Source organism: Mercenaria mercenaria, chromosome 12, assembly GCF_021730395.1.
Source record: "Mercenaria mercenaria strain notata chromosome 12, MADL_Memer_1, whole genome shotgun sequence".
Classification (NCBI taxonomy): Eukaryota; Metazoa; Mollusca; class Bivalvia; order Venerida; family Veneridae; genus Mercenaria; species Mercenaria mercenaria.
Genome location: NC_069372.1, coordinates 5321230 through 5339999, shown reverse-complemented (window position 1 = coordinate 5339999; position 18770 = coordinate 5321230). Strand labels below are relative to the sequence as shown.

At 35.2% G+C, this 18770-nt stretch overlaps 1 protein-coding gene across 2 annotated transcripts in view; it reads left to right on the top strand.

The window, feature by feature from the left end:
• The first annotated feature begins 800 nt into the window (after window positions 1–800).
• Window positions 801–18770, top strand: part of LOC123533947 (probable ATP-dependent RNA helicase DHX37) — a 44276-nt gene continuing 26306 nt past the window's right edge. For both annotated transcript variants that reach the window (XM_053519033.1, XM_053519034.1), the window contains exons 1-10: window positions 801–954; window positions 3225–3410; window positions 3972–4072; window positions 5714–6341; window positions 6758–6906; window positions 8132–8224; window positions 9168–9264; window positions 15312–15425; window positions 17031–17132; window positions 18039–18122. In XM_053519033.1, the coding sequence (XP_053375008.1) occupies window positions 874–954; window positions 3225–3410; window positions 3972–4072; window positions 5714–6341; window positions 6758–6906; window positions 8132–8224; window positions 9168–9264; window positions 15312–15425; window positions 17031–17132; window positions 18039–18122 (1635 nt within the window). In that variant the 5' untranslated portion in view covers window positions 801–873. The remainder of the gene's footprint in view (window positions 955–3224; window positions 3411–3971; window positions 4073–5713; window positions 6342–6757; window positions 6907–8131; window positions 8225–9167; window positions 9265–15311; window positions 15426–17030; window positions 17133–18038; window positions 18123–18770) is intronic.

Sequence of the window (18770 nt, the reverse complement as noted above, 5' to 3'; positions counted from 1 at the left end):
TTATCTTATCTTATCTTAGGTCGGATCTATGTGTTTAGGAAATCATCCTGAGGAAAATGCAGACTTACATCTCTCGAGGAAAGGAAATAAAAGTTCTGCATGTCTGTTTTGCCCTATATAACATATACTTCAACTTTCCATGGCCATTTTCATACAGAACACTGCGACTTCTATTTCAAACATATTTTTCATTACGGGTTGGCGCTAAATCGCACTTTTTCAAAATATTTTACTCATCTGTGTAAATACTTTACAGACAAACTTTCCGGCACCAATAAAATTCAGTTTTTTTTACCCGAAAGGTCAGCGTAGCTATTGACGTCCTAACAATTGAACATATAACTTTGATAAATCGAGAAAACAACAGAAAATCGCTAATTAAATTGAACTTGATTGAAAAATAAAAGTAAGTTATCAGATCTCTGTAGTTCAACGCAAAATAACTGTATGTGGGTACCTGTAAATTAATGGGAGCAATGTTTAATTGGTTTTATAGGCTTCTCAAAAACTGTGCGAGCTTTTATTGATTTTCAAAATTACGGATCAGTCAAATTTAATGGTTTTACGTCTGAAGTATATTGCAAAAATATAATAGTATGATTGTTATACATCACCGGTTTGCGGATGAATACAATAACAAATATTTCCGCATCATTATTTACTTTCCCAGACGTTTTTAACTCATTTGAAATATATTTTTCATGTTAAAAACATAGGATTAATGTTATTTATTTCAAGACTTTGACACACATTACTTACATGTGAAAAAATCATTTATTCAATATTGGTGTTATTTTGAAAGCGTACTTACTTCCTTTAGCTGTTGTAAGGTCACACACATGTGTTCTGTGTTTTCAGTAAAATTACAACATTATGGGGAAAAATAAGAAGGGGTTTAATTGGAAAGCAAGACTGCAGCCCGAGACTGTTGTTGACAGGTCATCGGAGAAGGATGTAAGTATTGCAATCTCTGAACATGTTAAATTATCACCAATGTCTAGGTCCCCAGAAGGGGTTTGACAAAATGGAAGATAGATGGAATCTACAGGTAGAAGCCAGTCAAGAGATGTATCCATGGGATTTACAGTCAACTTGTCCCGCAGTCAACTCGTCCCCGATTTGGTAATTTCATCCCCCTCGGCGATTTCAAATTGGTCATTTCATCCCCATTTTTCGGGACGAGTTGACTTGATACCACTTTCTTTCTACCATTAATAACTTCGACCAAGACTGATCATTACGTCATGTGGGTGGCAATTTAAGCAGTCAGAAAAGTTGATAAAACAACCAGGTCGGAGATCATCACAAATTGGTGTGTTACATGTATCTACAAATCTATAGTAACACACCAATCAGCAGGGTTGGCATTAAAGCGGGAAATACTCATATTTCCCAGGACGGCAGGAAATACAGGGAATTCCCGGGAAATACTGGTAATTCCCAGGCAATACTGGGAAATATATTTCAGACCAATATATTTTATTCTTTAGATAAGCTATACCCACCTAGAACAGTCAGGGGTGTAACTGTTTCAAGTTATCGCAGTTTATAACCCATTTGAGTTATTGGTTAAACTTTCATAACTTGTTTCAGTTATCATGAAATATTACAAAGCCCTCCTGTGCCAATTCCTCATTTTGAATGAGACTAATGCAATTATATCTTGAATCCTTGAGCTTTTATCTTTCCAGCTGTGCAGTAGAATTTTTTACGCAAGGCTGATAAAGTCTTACGCAAAAGCTTTAAAGCTATAAAACTCTTAATATCTCATTATTATCCCATTATGCTTATCAGGTCATGCTCAGACTAAAAGAGAATTTGATTAACCTCAGTTTGCTACTAATTTCACTTTAAAGGTCACTTTGTGAGAACAGCAAAAAGACTTTTTTTTTAATAACTTACCTGAGTTAACTATATTTTATAACTAATACAGGTTACAGAATGCTTGAAAAAGTAACTGAAATAGGTTACATAACTTAAAACAGTTACACCCCTGACTGTAGAATACTTTCATAATCCCTTCATACCAATCCAGTTGTGTTAATATTATGGTGAGAAGTCAATGACAATACACAATTGGTAGGGATCAGTGACAATAACACACTATGCCTCAGGCACTGGTGTTGACCATGTCACATGTTACAAACAACTTGATAGCACCTGTTTGTATTATTTCAGTAAATCATTACAAAATTCAATTTATTTCTTTGAACTTTTAACTAGCACCTGTTTGTATTATTTCAGTAAATCATTACAAAATTCAATTTATTTCTTTGAACTTTTAACTAGCTATAATAAATGTCTTATAATGCCTACTGTTTGTTTTTGACACAAATATATTTTCTTAACAACCCATTTATTGTTGACATCTATACATATTTTATTATCATTTTGAATTTGAATATAATATATATATATATATATATATATAGTAATGTGTCTGAAGATTTGTGCCACCTGGCTGCAAATATAACTCAGATCATTCTTACACTTATTCTCTTTTACAGCTTATCATATTTTTTATGTTGATGCTGTTTACTACTGTTACCACAGTCGATTGTAAACGTACTCTTGCTGAGTCAAAATAAATATTATGTACAGTATTATGGTCATTTTAACTGAAAGATGAAAGTTCATCCCTTCAAATACACAGTTTTTGTTCAGACATAATTTTATCATAACTAGTCAAAATGCAACCTTTAGGTTCTGCATGAATGTTTTTAGATATCACTGAGTTTTATGATGGTTGAACTATATGTAAAATTGAAAGTACATTTCTCTACAGTGAGCTATATTATATGTATACTTGTGCTAAGTACTTTTATGTATTTTTCTTATGCAAGTGTTCATTTAAAAATTAAATATTAATTATCACCATAGATATTTAATGTTTTTGTCACAAAAAGCAGAATTTTCTTTGCATTTGGAGTCATTTTTGCAGTATTTCCCACTATTTCCCAGTATTTCTCACTTTTTGCAATTTTAGGAGTATTTTCCAGTACGGGAATTCCCGGTAAATACCGGTGGGAATTCCCGCCCCTGGGAAATTCCAGCCAACCCTGCCAATCAGTAGTTATCAGTATCTTGTCAATATAGACTAGAATATTTAGTTGACACATGTTTAGTTTGTGTAAGGCAGCTGAAATGGTCAATAATGACTGCTAATTGTGGACTGGACAAAATATTAAATATTTTCATGATTTCTCTGATTCTATCTATTGCAGGTGAAGGTAGATATTGAAGGCTTACAGTCGGAGAAAGGATTTGATGAGAGTAATGTTCTGGCACTACCATCTCAGAAGAGGGAATCTGAAATAACACAGCAGCATACAAAACTACCAAAGAAACTTACAAAGAAAGAAAGAAGAAAGCTTGAAAAGGTTCTTGAACAGAAGGAGAAGAAAGCAAAGGTTATCTTCTTTCATTAACATAGATCTGTAGGTTAGAAGGTATGAAGGATACTGTAAAACCGTTTAAATCACTGGGATGGAATTTTGTGGTTTGGGCTGGCAGGGATATCAATAAAATGAATGAGAATTTTGCTTTTTTGTTTGGATTTAGTTTTGTTGAATGACACAACCACGAAATCTTCACAAATTTGTCCCTCACATATATAATTGATTTTACAGTATTGTATTTTATAGAAATACTATACTTTGAAATTATGAGTGTCTCATTTATTTGGTAACCCTAGTACAGTAGTAATCTGTACATAAATATTCACTCAGCTATTATTATGGTTACTGTGTCACTTTAGATTATTCATTAAATCGCAAAATAGTTAACATTTAGTTTAATGAATCTCTTGAACATTAGGTAAAATAAAGTTCTCATAAACAATAAACATTTTGCAGTAGTCACTGAGAGACATGATACATAACAGTCATCAAATTAAGTTTAAATAAATGAAAAAAAAACCTTTCTCTCATGTTTTTAATGGCTAATAAATGATGAATTGTATATGATTTTAGAGGGCAGATGTACTGGAGTCACTGGCAGCTCACCAAGCCAGCCAGGATGAGATGAACCAGTTTGTTGGTATAGCTGAGATGCAAACAGGAAAACTGAAAAGGCATGTCTCATTTTCCTGTCATTTTGTAGAACTATGACATTTTGATGCAGATTATTAAGGAATATAGTTCTCTTTGTAAAACATGTACCCATTTTATTGAATTTTTCTTCAATTATGAGCTTACTTATAAAGAAAGAATATAATGTGATAGCATAAAACTGATCTTCTTAGAAAGTAATTTCATGGTATCGTAAGTCAGTTAGGTTTGTTGCTGACCATGTCACCTCTAATGAAGTGACTGATCCATGGGTTGGTCATAGTAAAGCGCTTTGTAAAATTGGTATTAACAGTGTGCCCAATCACATGATCGCGCTACGTCATTTTGTTCCCGTTACAAGCTCGAAAGTGAAAGTGGAAAGGTAAACAAAAATTATAAATCAGGGCGTAAGTTTTTTATTCAATATATTGTTCTAATATCATGCACATGATTCGAAACCTATTTGAAAGTGCTACCCCCAGTACTACGATTTCCCCACCAAAACCTCATTTTAACACTATTCCTGTTCAACCACTTTTGACATTGTGCGCTCTGAGGTGTTCTCACTGCAAGTCAATTGAACAGGAATAGCGTTATAACGAGAAGGTTTTGGCAGGGAAATCGTAGTACCGGGGGTAGCGCTTCCAAATAGGTTTTGAATCATGTGAAAGATATTAACATAATATATTGAATAAACTTACACCCTGTTTTATAATTTTTATTAGCTCGACTATTCGAAGAATAGGGGAGCTGTCCTACTCGCCCCGGCGTCGGCGTGAGCGTCACAAATGTTAAAGTTTGCGTACCTCCCCAAATATTTTCAAAGTCCATTGAGATATTGCTTTCATATTTTGCATACTTGTTTACCATCATGACCCAAGTCTGTAAAAAGGAGGAGGCAACTCTATCAAGCATTTTGACTGAATTATGGCCCCTTTTCGACTTAGAATATGCTTATTGTAATGTTAAAGTTTGCGTACCACCCCAAATATTTTCAAAGTCCATTGAGATATTGCTTTCATATTTTGCATACTTGTTTACCATCATGACCCCAGTCTGTCAAAAGGAGGAGGCAACTCTATCAAGCATTTTTTCAGAATTATGGCCCCTTTTCGACTTAGAATATGCTTATTGTAATGTTAAAGTTTTACTCATAGCTTATATTATACTATCAAGCACTGAGAATAGTCGAGCGCGCTGTCAACTGACAGCTTTTGTTTACCTTTCTACACTTTCATTTCCAAGCTCAAAATGACGTAGTGCGATCACGTGATTGGGCACACTGATTAAGTAGTTTTTTCATGGCGGCCCACTATAAGAAGATAGTTCTAGAACAATAATGTAGCTTGGTGGGGTTTCATGTCATGTGTCTATGTCATGATATTCCAGTGTCTCAGCAGTCAGCACTATGAAGTTAGGCAGTTTGCTCACTGCAACAAATAGACACGGTTATTATATGACTGAAAAATTGTTGGAAATACTTTACAAGAACACACACTTCCCTATTGAAAACTAATTCGATGGAACATAGAATAATAACGATTAAAAGAGTAAAACGTTGATGTAGTTGTAATTGGTAATAGAACTATTTTCTTGCTGGGACTCTTTTCTTGCTGCAGTATTGATACAGTAGTATGAATTTTTGTTTTATTTTTTTTCTAAAGAAAACATGAACAAGCTCAAAATGACGTCCGTGTTAACACTATAGCTGGAAGTAATAAAAAGAGAAGAAAGATGATCAGTGAACAGGAAGAAGCAAGTGACAGTGAGTCCATTCATACCTCTGATATGTCTACAGATGAAGAGGATTCAGGGGTGATAAGTGATGAAAGAGATGAAAAGTATTCAGGGGAAATAACTGATGTCAAAAAAGACAATGAAGGACTGACAGATAAAAATTCCTGTGATAACTGTGAAAAGAACAGAGATATTAATAGCCCAGGAGTAGCAAATGATAAACATAAAACTGGGAAAGTGACTGATGAAAGTGAAAGAAGTGTTGTGAATAATGCTGGTAATTCTGTCGGAAAAGTGGTCTTTGTAAAAACAAAACATCATGTTAGAGGGACATCAGGGAACTGGACAGTCTGTGAACTAAGAACGGCTTCTGAAAAAGAACAAAACATAACAGAAAACATAAAATCAAAGGGTGATGAGAATTCTGTGAATAATAAGGGAGTAATTAAAGATACAGAAGACAGTAGTAAGCAGAAAGATGCTCTCTCCAAGTCTGAAGAAAGTGAAGTAAGAAAAGTAGTCAATATACCTGTGATCAGAGACAAAGAGATTCAGGTAAGAACTTTGATTTTCTGACTTGGACATTAAAGCCTGAACATTGCAAAATCAGGAATCCTGATTTCTTTAAGGAACTTTGTACTGATTCTAATGAGAGATTGAAATAACATGTTAAATTTTAAATATTGCACTTCTGTCAAGACAGAAAACTTCTGTTCAGAGAAGAAAAGAAAACAGGCAAAGAAATTTTCATTCAGATATTATTAATCAGGACTTGTTTATAGTCAATAATACTGATGCTGTAATAATTTTATTACTTTCTGTGCAGGAAAACAATAATGAAAAGTAAAATAAAGGAAAAGTAATGATTTATTGTTTTGATAGAGTAAATCTGACCATATGTTTTTGTTTTCACTTTATAATGATAAAAATAAAAAGAAGTTAATTAATTAGTTTTGGTCTACAATTTGTAGGATGGGAGGTTAAAGCTACCAATTCTAGGAGAAGAGCAGGTGATAATGGAGAGCATCAATGAAAACCCTGTAGTTATTATCTGCGGTGAAACAGGAAGTGGTAAAACTACACAAGTCCCACAGTTCCTGTATGAAGCTGGTTATGCCCAGTAAGTTACTTGTGCTATATATAATATATTGTTGTTTTTTTTTTTTTTGTACTTCATTGATGGGTGAGTATAAGTTTAAAAATATAACTTGTCAGTCTTACCCGTTTCTTAATAAACTGCCTGATGCAAGTCATGGGCACAATGAGATTAGGGGTGTAACGATACATCGAACTATCGATGCATTGCGATACTAAGTGTCCCGATAGCATGCATCGATAGAAAAGTCACGATCCAATAACAATCGCCGATAGTTCCTTCAACAATCGATAGTTTCGATAGTTTTGAAATTTTAGTAAATAAGAAGTAATTTATAATTTATAAACCAAGAAACAGAGCCAGCTTTCATTTGCGCCTCGGACAATGTTTACGTCTCCATTACAATAATTACCCTCACGGAATTTAACTACCATAAAGGACTGAGAAGTCTGGGAGATAATTAATAAGTTAGTTTATTAATTAGTTTCTTAGAAACTTTGATTAAATATATTTAAATAACCTGTTAATCATAGATGAGAAAATGTACTATGGACATGGAGAAAGAATGATACTTGTATTATACAGCAAACTGTTCGGTAGGGCCCTTCATTTAGTGCTGGTACACCTTAAACCGACCCGTTAATTTTCGTCTTTTTCGATGCTTTGGGTTATTAAACATGTTGACACTCGCAACAAAATGGCCGATTCGTTTGAGTATACCTTGCATATGTTTATTGTTTTACTTATTGTTCCAAAAGCAAGGAAGGCAAGAAATATTTAATGTTAGAATTATTTCTGTCCATTTCATTTATACAAAAATCTCAATGTGTGTTAACAGCAATTATAAACAGTGCCGTCTCTTACACTGTGTAACAATGCCAGTTGGTAGCTTTACTGTATAAAATATGATGGCCGATAACTATTGCAATAGTATCGCAATAGTAACCTGCAATAGAATAGTATCGCAATAGTTTTTAAGCAATATCAATAGTATTGCAATAGTCAAAATTGGCCTCAATAGTCACCCCTAAATGAGATGATTTACTACTTGATAATTATATTAATTAAGTAAATTACATTTGAACAGACACATCTCTTTAGAATTTTAAGAGTAACATTACAGTCAGTAGGAGAGTTGCAAATCTTAAAAAGTATATTCCTAATTAAAGGCCCAGATATGGTGTTTCCCATTACACTATAAATAGAAGTTGGAATGAATATATATTTGAATATTTTTCCTTTTTTTCAGTGGTGGAGGAATTATTGCTGTCACTGAACCTCGAAGGGTGGCTGCTATCAGTATGTCTAGTCGAGTTGCTACAGAAATGTCTCTTTCAAACAGGTATCACTGACATTTATTTTCAATCCATTCATATACTGTACACAGATTGTAGTGTAAAGAATGTCTTTACAACTTGTTTCAAATTATCCTTGATAACCATTTCCTGATTTTCATAAAAGCATTTCTGTATCTCCCTTATCATGCTGGACATGATTGATTCTGCCTTTGTGACCAGTGTAGATCATGATCAACCTGCACAACCATGCAGTCTTATCAAGGTCTGCACTGTTCACCATTCAGTCAGTATCTTGTTGGTAAGCATCCCTTTTAACAGTTAATGGTACTGTCCAAATTGAAAGATGGACAAGTTCATTATAGAAATTTAGCAGGGTAAGGTTTAAGGTAGTGAGTCCATGATGATAGTTGACAATGTCCATGTGATTACATATTCTCAGTATGCCATTTCTATAATGAACTTGCCCATCTTTCAATTTGGACAATACCATTAAATGTTAAAAGGGGTGCTTACCAAAAATATACTGACTGAATAGTGAACAATGTAGATCATGATAAGACTGCACGGATGTGCAGGCTGATCATGATCAACACCGGTTGCAATGCCATAACAGAAAGTTCTTTATTATATAAACTAGAGAATGCGGAAATTGCATATTAAATGGAAAATATGAAATCATGTGGAAAATGCCTAGTATTGTCCTTACAAGTCCAGTTCATTATGTTAAATATGATAAAAGAATTTCAGAATTTAATGTGCTTACAAATTCATTTGCTGAACTGCAGTGGAATAGTTCAAAATAGAATAAATATGTCGCATTTGTGAAGCTAACATTATAAATAGACTGTAAAAATGCTGATCTGATTTTCTATACAATAGCAGATTTTTTATAGCATTAATCAAAAAATTAAATGATTCCAATCATTAAATATCTAGCATTGTTTGAAAATATATTGAATATGTATATTATTTTGAATTCAATTTCAGGGAAGTGTCTTACCAGATTCGTTATGAAGGAAATGTGACCCCAGATACAAAGATAAAGTTTATGACTGATGGTGTACTGTTGAAGGAAGTACAACAGGTAATTATAACTATGGCGAAAAATCAGTATTTAGTCAAACAGGAGCTGGCTGAAACCATTGTAAAGCACCTGTGATTCTTATATACAATTGAACCCACTTTAGCTGACGCCTGTATCAAGCAGGCAGCTGCCTTAAGGTATTAGATCTCTAATAGAGAACCTTCTTTTTGAAGAGTATTCAATTCCTACCATAAACCTACTTTTACTGCAATTCTTAGGGGGGCGTAGGTTCAAGCCCTACTGGGACCAAATTTTTTTTTCCTTTTTTTCCTTTTTTACTAGTAAGTTTTTACTTCTTTCAAGACTTATTATTGATGTTTTGTACAAAAATGGAAAAAGATGAATCTTATAAGCAATTTCTTGGTGTTCAAAGAGAATTTACTACTTAAACAGAAGGGGTAGAGTTACAAATCTTTAAAAATATTGAGTTACGCACGGTGAAAGTTCTCTATTTTGCTTTCACTCTTAGATTATATATTGTGGAAGAAATTTAGGTAGGTTTTACGTCTTCCCTAAGGTTATTTTTAAATAGAGTTAGCAAAATTCAAAACAGAAACACATCATTCGACCTTATTAGCTCACCTGTCACAAAGTGACAAGGTGAGCTTTTGTGATCGCGCGGTGTCCGTCGTCCATCGTCCGTCCGTGCGTCCGTCCGTGCGTCCGTCCGTGCGTCCGTAAACTTTTGCTTGTGACCACTCTAGAGGTCACATTTTTCATGGGATCTTTATGAAAGTTGGTCAGAATGTTTATCTTGATGATATCTAGGTCAAGTTCGAAACTGGGTCACGTGCCATCAAAAACTAGGTCAGTAGGTCTAAAAATAGAAAAACCTTGTGACCTCTCTAGAGGCCATATATTTCACAAGATCTTCATGAAAATTGGTCAGAATGTTCACCTTGATGATATCTAGGTCAAGTTCGAAACTGGGTCACGTGCCATCAAAAACTAGGTCAGTAGGTCTAAAAATAGAAAAACCTTGTGACCTCTCTAGAGGCCATATATTTCACAAGATCTTCATGAAAATTGGTCAGAACGTTTACCTTGATGATATCTAGGTCAGGTTCGAAACTGGGTCACGTGCCTTCAAAAACTAGGTCAGTAGGTCAAATAATAGAAAAACCTTGTGACCTCTCTAGAGGCCATATTTTTCATGGGATCTGTATGAAAGTTGGTCAGAGTGTTCATCTTAATGATATCTAGGTCAAATTCGAAACTGGGTCATGTGCGGTCAAAAACTAGGTCAGTAGGTCTAAAAATAGAAAAACCTTGTGACCTCTCTAGAGGCCATATATTTCATGAGATCTTCATGAAAATTGGTCAGAATGTTCATCTTGATAATATCTAGGTCAAGTTCGAAACTGGGTCACGTGCCTTCAAAAACTAGGTCAGTAGGTCAAATAATAGAAAAACCTTGTGACCTCTCTAGAGGCCATATTTTTCATGGGATCTGTATGAAAGTTGGTCTGAATGTTCATCTTGATGATATCTAGGTCAAGTTCGAAAGTAGATAATGTGCCTTCAAAAACTAGGTCAGTAGGTCATATAATAGAAAAACCTTGTGACCTCTCTAAAGGCCATATTTTTCATGTTATCTGTATGAAAATTGGTCAGAATGTTCATCTTGATGATATCTAGGTCAGGTTCGAAACTGGGTCAACTGCGGTCAAAAACTAGGTCAGTAGGTCTAAAAATAGAAAAACCTTGTGACCTCTCTAGAGGCCATACTTGTGAATGGATCTTCATGAAAATTGGTCAGAATGTTCACCTTGATGATATCTAGTTTAAGTTTGAAACTGGGTCATGTGCCTTAAAAAACTAGGTCAGTAGTTCAAATAATAAAAAAAACCTTGTGACCTCTCTAGAGGCCATACTTTTCATGGGATCTGTATGAAAGTTGATCTGAATGTTCATCTTGATGATATCTAGGTCAAGTTTGAAACTGGGTCAAAAACTAGGTCAGTAGGTCTAAAATTACGAAAATCTTTCGACCTCTCTAGAGGCCATATTTTTCAATGGATCTTCATGAAAATTGATCTGAATGTTCACCTTGATGAAATCTAGGTCAATTTCGAAACCGGGTCACGTGCGGTCAAAAACTAGGCCAGTAGGTATAAAAATAGAAAAACAGGGGTGCAAGTTTTCCGGTTTATGCCGGATTTCCGGTTTTTCGAGGGTCCGAGAGATCATTTTTCCAAATCGTGTAAATCCGTTGAGGAATTGGGGGGGGGGGGACGCGAGACCACGAAGACAGAAACTGACCGTTTCGCGGAGGTGCAAGTGCAGGAGCAGTTGTCGTTCGTTGCAAGGGAAACAACCATTATGCGACTTCCCGTACACCGTTCTCGCGCGCGCACTCTTCAAAAATCCAAAAACGCACAATATTTGTTCGAAAATATCCAATATGCAATTTCTACGGCCCGGTACGGACATGAAAGTGTTGGACAAGGAGTGTAAAAATAGAGTAGAGATGGGATTGGATGAATTAGAAGGACTCGTCTGGCAACAAATACGAGAGTTGGTTGAAAAAAAAACAACAGACCTTCCAGCCGTAATATGGGAAAACGATGATCAGTCGTCGGGGAAAAAGGCAGTGAAGAATCATTCAAGGATAAAACACACCAAAACTGTAAAAACTATTCAGGTATGTGAATTTTATTGCATTATTTTCCAGTCGTTTTGTATCGTAGTTGAAGCAAGTGGTTAGTTAGGTTTTGGGTACAAATGTCACCCCACCCACTTGTTTGTCTTCTCTTGTCCAAACTTTTATGGCTTGGGTGAAAGGGTTGGGGGTTAAGATGTGCTGGCATGGCCGATGGGGAACCTCTGCCCAATTTTTTCAGAGAGCTGGACTTAGTTTTTTTTTTTGGTGGGGGGCAGGAAGAAATAATTTATATTTATGCCCCTGGGGGGGGGGGGGAGGTGTAGGGTTTCCAAACTATGCTGCTTTCTCCTTGATTCGAGCCGCTTAAATCTTTATATTCTAAATATTTTTGTAAACCTGTTCAATTAAATATTTTTTGTTTTTTTGGTACAAAAATATTGGCATTTAACAATAGACAATAAGAATTACAATGTTATCATCTTTTATATGAACATTTTTGCAAGAAACTGAAGAAGGTCAAACTCCACATCATTTTAAAACTTTCTCATTGATTCGAGCCCTTTGTTTGGTAGGTCAATAAGTGTTAATGTTTGCACAGTCTATTTCCATAAAGCAAATGTCTATAAAGATTGACTTCTTTTTCAGTTGTTAAAACAGTCAAAATATGCTCAGGATGCTTTAAATTTGAAATTTTGGGTCACAATATTGCCCACTGTGTAATTTCCTTTTGAAATAAATAATTTTTGATGTAAAATATTAAAAGAGGTATTTACTCGAATTTTCCAGTGGTTTCATGACTAATATTTTACAAGGCATTTTAAAATGTAAATGACACAAGTTTCTGATGGAAGAACATGCTGCTTGGGCATGAATTTTACTAAAACACAAGAGAAAGCTTGAATCTACGAGAAACAGGCATATTAGATGTGTACATGCTCATTTTACCTTCAACATTCATTATTTTACATTTCGTTTTTAGTTTGCATTGTAACATAACCGATAAATATCAAAATGTAAAAATATGTCAGGTCTTATTTATAGGACCATTTTTAACACAGCTTGATTTTTCAATGATCCTTTTTCAGGTACTTCCTGGCTGTGGATTCTCTAGAGTCAATGCTGGAGAGAATCCTTACTACAGCAGTTGTAAGTGAACATTGTCTGCCGTTCTCTCTGGCAGGTGACATCATAGATCTAGTGAAATGACTTGCTGAAGACAAGGTAGCACTAGATAAAATAAAAAAAATTATCCAGGACCAGTGCAGCATATATGTGAATACTCATAAGGAAAATTTTGTGTCACTGAACATTGATGAGGCAACTAATAGAAATATTGACAAAGTGCTTAACATTATAGTGCAGTATTATGATGAAGAGTCAAACAAAGTTGTATTTGACCACTTAGGTTCAAGAATTCAGAATGTTGCTGCAGCTGCTGAAATTGTGAAGTCTATAGAAAGTGTTCTGTTAGATTATGAAATAAAGTGGACACAAGTTGTAAATGTTTTGATGGACAACTGTAGCATCATGAGGGGAGTGAAAGGAGGAGTTGAGACTCTTATAAGAGGGGAAAATGGTTGTCTTCTTGATGTCAGTGGGGACACGGTCCACATGATAAGCAGTGTGGCCAAAACATTGATGAAAAATGTAGACAGTGTTCTTCAGAGTATTTGCTTTGACCAATACTATGAGGTAGAGAAGTCCCCAAAAGTGAAGGAAATTGTAAATGAAATGATGACTTTGATGAATGCTGAAATATCCAAGCATCTTATTAGACCAATCAGCAGCGGATTTCTCCAGATGTACAATGTCACCTCAAGGCTGGTAGAAGTGTTTTGACTACCGAACTATTTATTACGCAGCATTTCTCACTGACTGGACAGTGGTATTACAAGTGAACTATAGTTAAAACCTATTAAGATTATTATTACACCCCTGTTCGGACTTTTAATGCACCAATCCTACCATGTAGTTTTCACAGTCATTAATTAATTTATAAATTAAAGAAATGTGTTACTTGAATTAATGGCATTTCTAATAAAAAAGTAAATAAAAACCTTTGTATCTATGATGTTCTTGAAATATTTTGTTATTGTTATAAGTGACATAATCTAATATCTTGCTAGATTCAATAGTATTAGAATTTTTAAGATGAAATACTCTGTGTAGATACACTCCTAGAATAACCTCAAAAAATGATTTGTATGACTCTGAAATTACTAAAATTTCACAGCTTCCGGGGGCCTCTGGCCCCCTGGACCCCTGGCCAGGGCTTTGCCCTGGACCCACCGGGGGCCCATGCGGCCACCGGGCCCCCAGCAATATCTTCAGGTTTTTCAAAATTTTATACTTGAACCCCTGGAAAAACCTTGTGACCTCTCTAGAGGCCATATTTTTCATGAGATCTTCATGAAAATTAGTGAGAATATTCACCTTGATGATATCTAGGTAAAGTTCAAAACAGGGTCACGTACCTTCGAAAACTAGGTCAATAGGTCAAATAATAGAAAAACCTTGTTACCTCTCTAGAGACCATATTTTTCAATGGATCTTCATGAAAATTGGTCGGAATTTTTATCTTGATAATACCTAGGTCAAATTCAAAACTTGGTCACTATGTCAAATAATAGAAAAAACGAAGTCATACTCAAAACTGGGTCATGTGGGAAGAGGTGAGCGATTCAGGACCATCATGGTCCTCTTGTTTTTTCAATGTTGAAGTATGAATTCTGTCTCATTAAATCCGTTTACTTGAGGCACCATAGAAAAAATGATATTGACATTTTTATATTGTGTTTTATAATTGTTTACCAATAGTTTGATGTTTCTTCTATTGAAATTAATGGTAAAATGAGTTCTCTGCAAACGTTTTGGATAGTGGCTATCACTTTGAAATTTTCTCTACTTGAGTTTGAGGAGATACCATAAGTTTTTCAAAAAAATTTAAAAACGGCACGGTAAAAGTTGTTTAAAATTTGCAAAGTAGTGCAAAACACGGTTACCTTTCAGAATATACCAAGCAAAGGCCATTTTGTAAACATTACTATTAGTGACCTAATACCTTAAGCCTACTGAGAAACTTTTAACATTGACATTTGATTTTAATTTCCACCTCACTTAAGCAGCCACCTCCCTTTAGCAGTCACACTATGTCATTCCTTTAGCTAGCTGCTTATTACAGCTTTGACTATGTATCCATTTACTGAAATGTCCACAAGTTAAGGAAACTGAAGAATTAATAATACAGCAGATTTTATAAGCTTGTGTTTTAAATCTCACATTGTCAGTAATGTCAGTGCTACTTTAAAAGTGAAGAATATAAACGGCTAATATTGGAGGTATGAATTAATAATGCCAGTGTTTTGAGCATTGTATATAAGAATTTCATAGAGCAAGGAGCTCAGGCTGACAAGTACCTGAATATAAATGTGCTTTGTTTCAGGATTTTCTGCTAACTAAATACAGTGTTGTGATCATAGACGAGGCTCATGAAAGAAGTGTATATACAGATATACTTATTGGTTTATTGTCCAGGATAGTTCCTCTCAGACATAAGGTGAGTGCTGTTATCTTGGCTGTTGCTCATGAAAGAAATGTGTGCACAGATATACTTATTGCCCGCCCGCTTAGCTCAGTAGGTAAGAGCGTTGGTCTACGGATCGCGGGGTCGCGAGTTCGATCCTCGGGCGGGGCGTATGTTCTCCGTGACTATTTGATAAACGACATTGTGTCTGAAATCATTAGTCCTCCACCTCTGATTCATGTGGGGAAGTTGGCAGTTACTTGCGGAGAACAGGTTTGTACTGGTACAGAATCCAGGAACACTGGTTAGGTTAACTGCCCGCCGTTACATGACTGAAATACTGTTGAAAAACGGCGTTAAACCCAAAACAAACAAACAAACAAAGATATACTTATTGCTTATCTGTTGAGAAAAGTTCCTGTCAGACACAAGGTGAGTGTTGTGATACTAGATTAGGTCCATGAAAGAAGTGCACACACAGATATAAAACAAAATATATTAATATTTATTGTAATTCTTATTTATCAGTGAAGGATATTATGAACCTTGTACTTGTGTCTTTCAAGGTTTAATGTTATATGACAGAAATTCGAGCCCAGTCACGGTCAATCATTTGTGGTAGCAGCTAGCTGTTTCTTAGCATTAGAAGCTAACCAAATTATTGTATGTTGAGACTGGTTTCAAATTTCTGTCATGTTATCATAAATATTGATACGTTTTTGTTATGCCCCCACTTTGGGTGGGGGGGCATATAGATTTGCCCTTTTCCGTCATTCCTTCCATCCGTCCTTCCTTCCGAGAATGTTGTGTCGCGCCTAGCTCCAAAAGTATTTGACGTAGAGTCACAATACTTTACAGGAATGTTGGTCAGCATGTGTAGTTGTGCACCTGGGGTTTTGCGTCCGGATTCATTCAGTCATGTATGAGTTATGGGCCCTGACTTTGTAAAAATTGGTCATTTTAGTGTTGTGTCACGCCTAGCTCCAAAAGTATTTGACGTAGAGTCACAAAACTTTACAGGAATGTTGGTCAGCATGTGTAGTTGTGCACCTGGGGTTTCGCGTTCGGATTCATTCAGTCGTGTAGGAGTTATGGCCCCTGACTAAAAAATTGGTCATTTTAATGTTGTGTTGCACTTAGCTCCAAAAGTATTTGACCTAGAGTCACCAAAGATTACAGGAATGTTGGTCAGCATGAGTTGTGTAGGAGTTATGGCCCCTGACTTAGTTAAAAATTGGTCATTTTAATGTTGTGTCGTGCGTAGCTCCAAAATTATTTGACCTAGAGTCACCAAAGTTTACAGGAATGTTGGTCAGCATGAGTCCTGTAGGAGTTATGGCCTCTGACTTAGTTAAAAATTGGTAATTTTAATGTTGTGTCCCGCGTAGCTCCAAAATTATTTGACCTAGAGTCACCAAAGTTTACAGGAATGTTGGTCAGCATGTGCAGTTGTGCACCTGGGGTTTCGTGTCTGGATTCATTCAGTATTGTAGGAGTTATGGCCCCTGACCTAGGAAAAAATTTGTGTCCTTTGTCATATAGTGGGGGCATCTGTGTCCCATGGACACATTTCTAGTTTTACATATATGATATAAAGTATAATATCTTTATTTAGAATTTTGTTGTTTTGTGTTTCAGAGAGGTAATCCTCTAAAACTTGTCATTATGTCTGCGACCCTTCGTGTTGAAGATTTCACTGAGAATAACAGACTGTTCAGGGTCAAACCTCCTGTTGTCAAGGTAATGCTTTTGAAAAAAATAAAATTTTGTAAAATGATTTTCTGTTTAAGTAAGAGCATAGTAAATTCAATGTATTCACAGAGTTGCAGATGGGAATATCCCACTGGAGGGGAGCTGTTCCATCTGTAATGAGATTCTGACTAGTTCCCATCAAAACTTTTATCTTGGAGTCATATATTCCCGTCTGCAGCAGGAACCAGTGACAGGTTCTTTTTTATATTGTTTCTTTTTTTTACCAATGAAAGATGAAATAAACAAATGGAATTATTTTAAGCATTTTCTTACCCAGGGATGTAATGTGAGTTTTTTTATTTTGAAATCTTCTAATTTTGTGGTTTTGGCCAAAAAGCATTTTTGTAGAGATATGACTTGTGGATTTCAGCTTGTGAATATGAATGAATGCGACTTTAGGTTATTTCGTTGGGATTTAATTTCATGGATTTATACAGCCAGTGATGTTATTTCTACAGAAAAACAATGGGGTGCCGTGCTCTGACCATACTCATTGCCATCACGCTGCTTGTAAAATATGATCTATCTTTCATCTTCTAACTCCCGCCCTTGTGACAACCATAAAATAAACAAAAATCCCCCATAGATAAAAATGAATTTTACAGCATCTCATTTTCCAATAAATGAGGCGGAATTGTCATGATCCATGTAAGAGAAGAGCTCAGACCTGTTCCTCCTATTTGAGTGGTTACCACATCCACCTGACCAAGAAAGTCACCTCTCTTATTTTCTGTTTACTTTGCATTCAATACTGCATATAAGTTACTATGTACCACCACTATGTTGTGAAGTGGCTGGGCAGATTCTGAATACTTGTACAAATAAATAATAGCAATTAAACATGAACTTCGGATACAGATCTTTATGTGAAATGAGCGTGGTTTTAAATTTCAGGTTGATGCTCGGCAGTTTCCTGTTACAATACACTACAACAAGAGGACACCACTAGAGAATTATCTCAATGAAGCTTACAGAAAGGTATTAACTGAATTCTATAATACATGTTTGGAAGTTTTTGCAATTTAAGAATTCCATTATCTATAGATTTAGGCAGTTTGGTTGGTTTACCCGAGACATTCACACATTGATGAACCCATTGTCAGTTTTGTAATCATATATGTGTTTCAGCAATGTGTCAGTGCTGAAAAAGATAGCAGTAATATACGAAAATACAGTAACTTGCTTATTTCTTAAAGAAACATACCAGAAGTGTGAGCATTCATGTTCTTAGTTAGATCATTTCGTGTATGATGATGGCGGTTTCAACTCAAAATTTGACAAAAAGTTGTTCTTGAATTTTTTGGTGCAAAGAGCGAAATAAAAAAACAAAGAAAAATGGAAACATGTTTGCTTGTAATTATAAAGATTAAATAAATTTTTTCTCTTCTGACATGCATGACCCTGTCTTTAAATACACACATTTAACATAAAGCCCATTTTGGACTTCATTCAGTGTGTGCATCATTTAGCATGGTTTGCAAATGCACGACTCTAGGGAACTATCCTATAATGTCCCCTTTAATATTAAAAGTTTTTGTCTCATAAGTCTTTGTTTCCAGTTTTTGAATAACTTTGATATAGAGGACAGACAATAAAATCTTTGTAATTTATAGTAAATCTCTATTG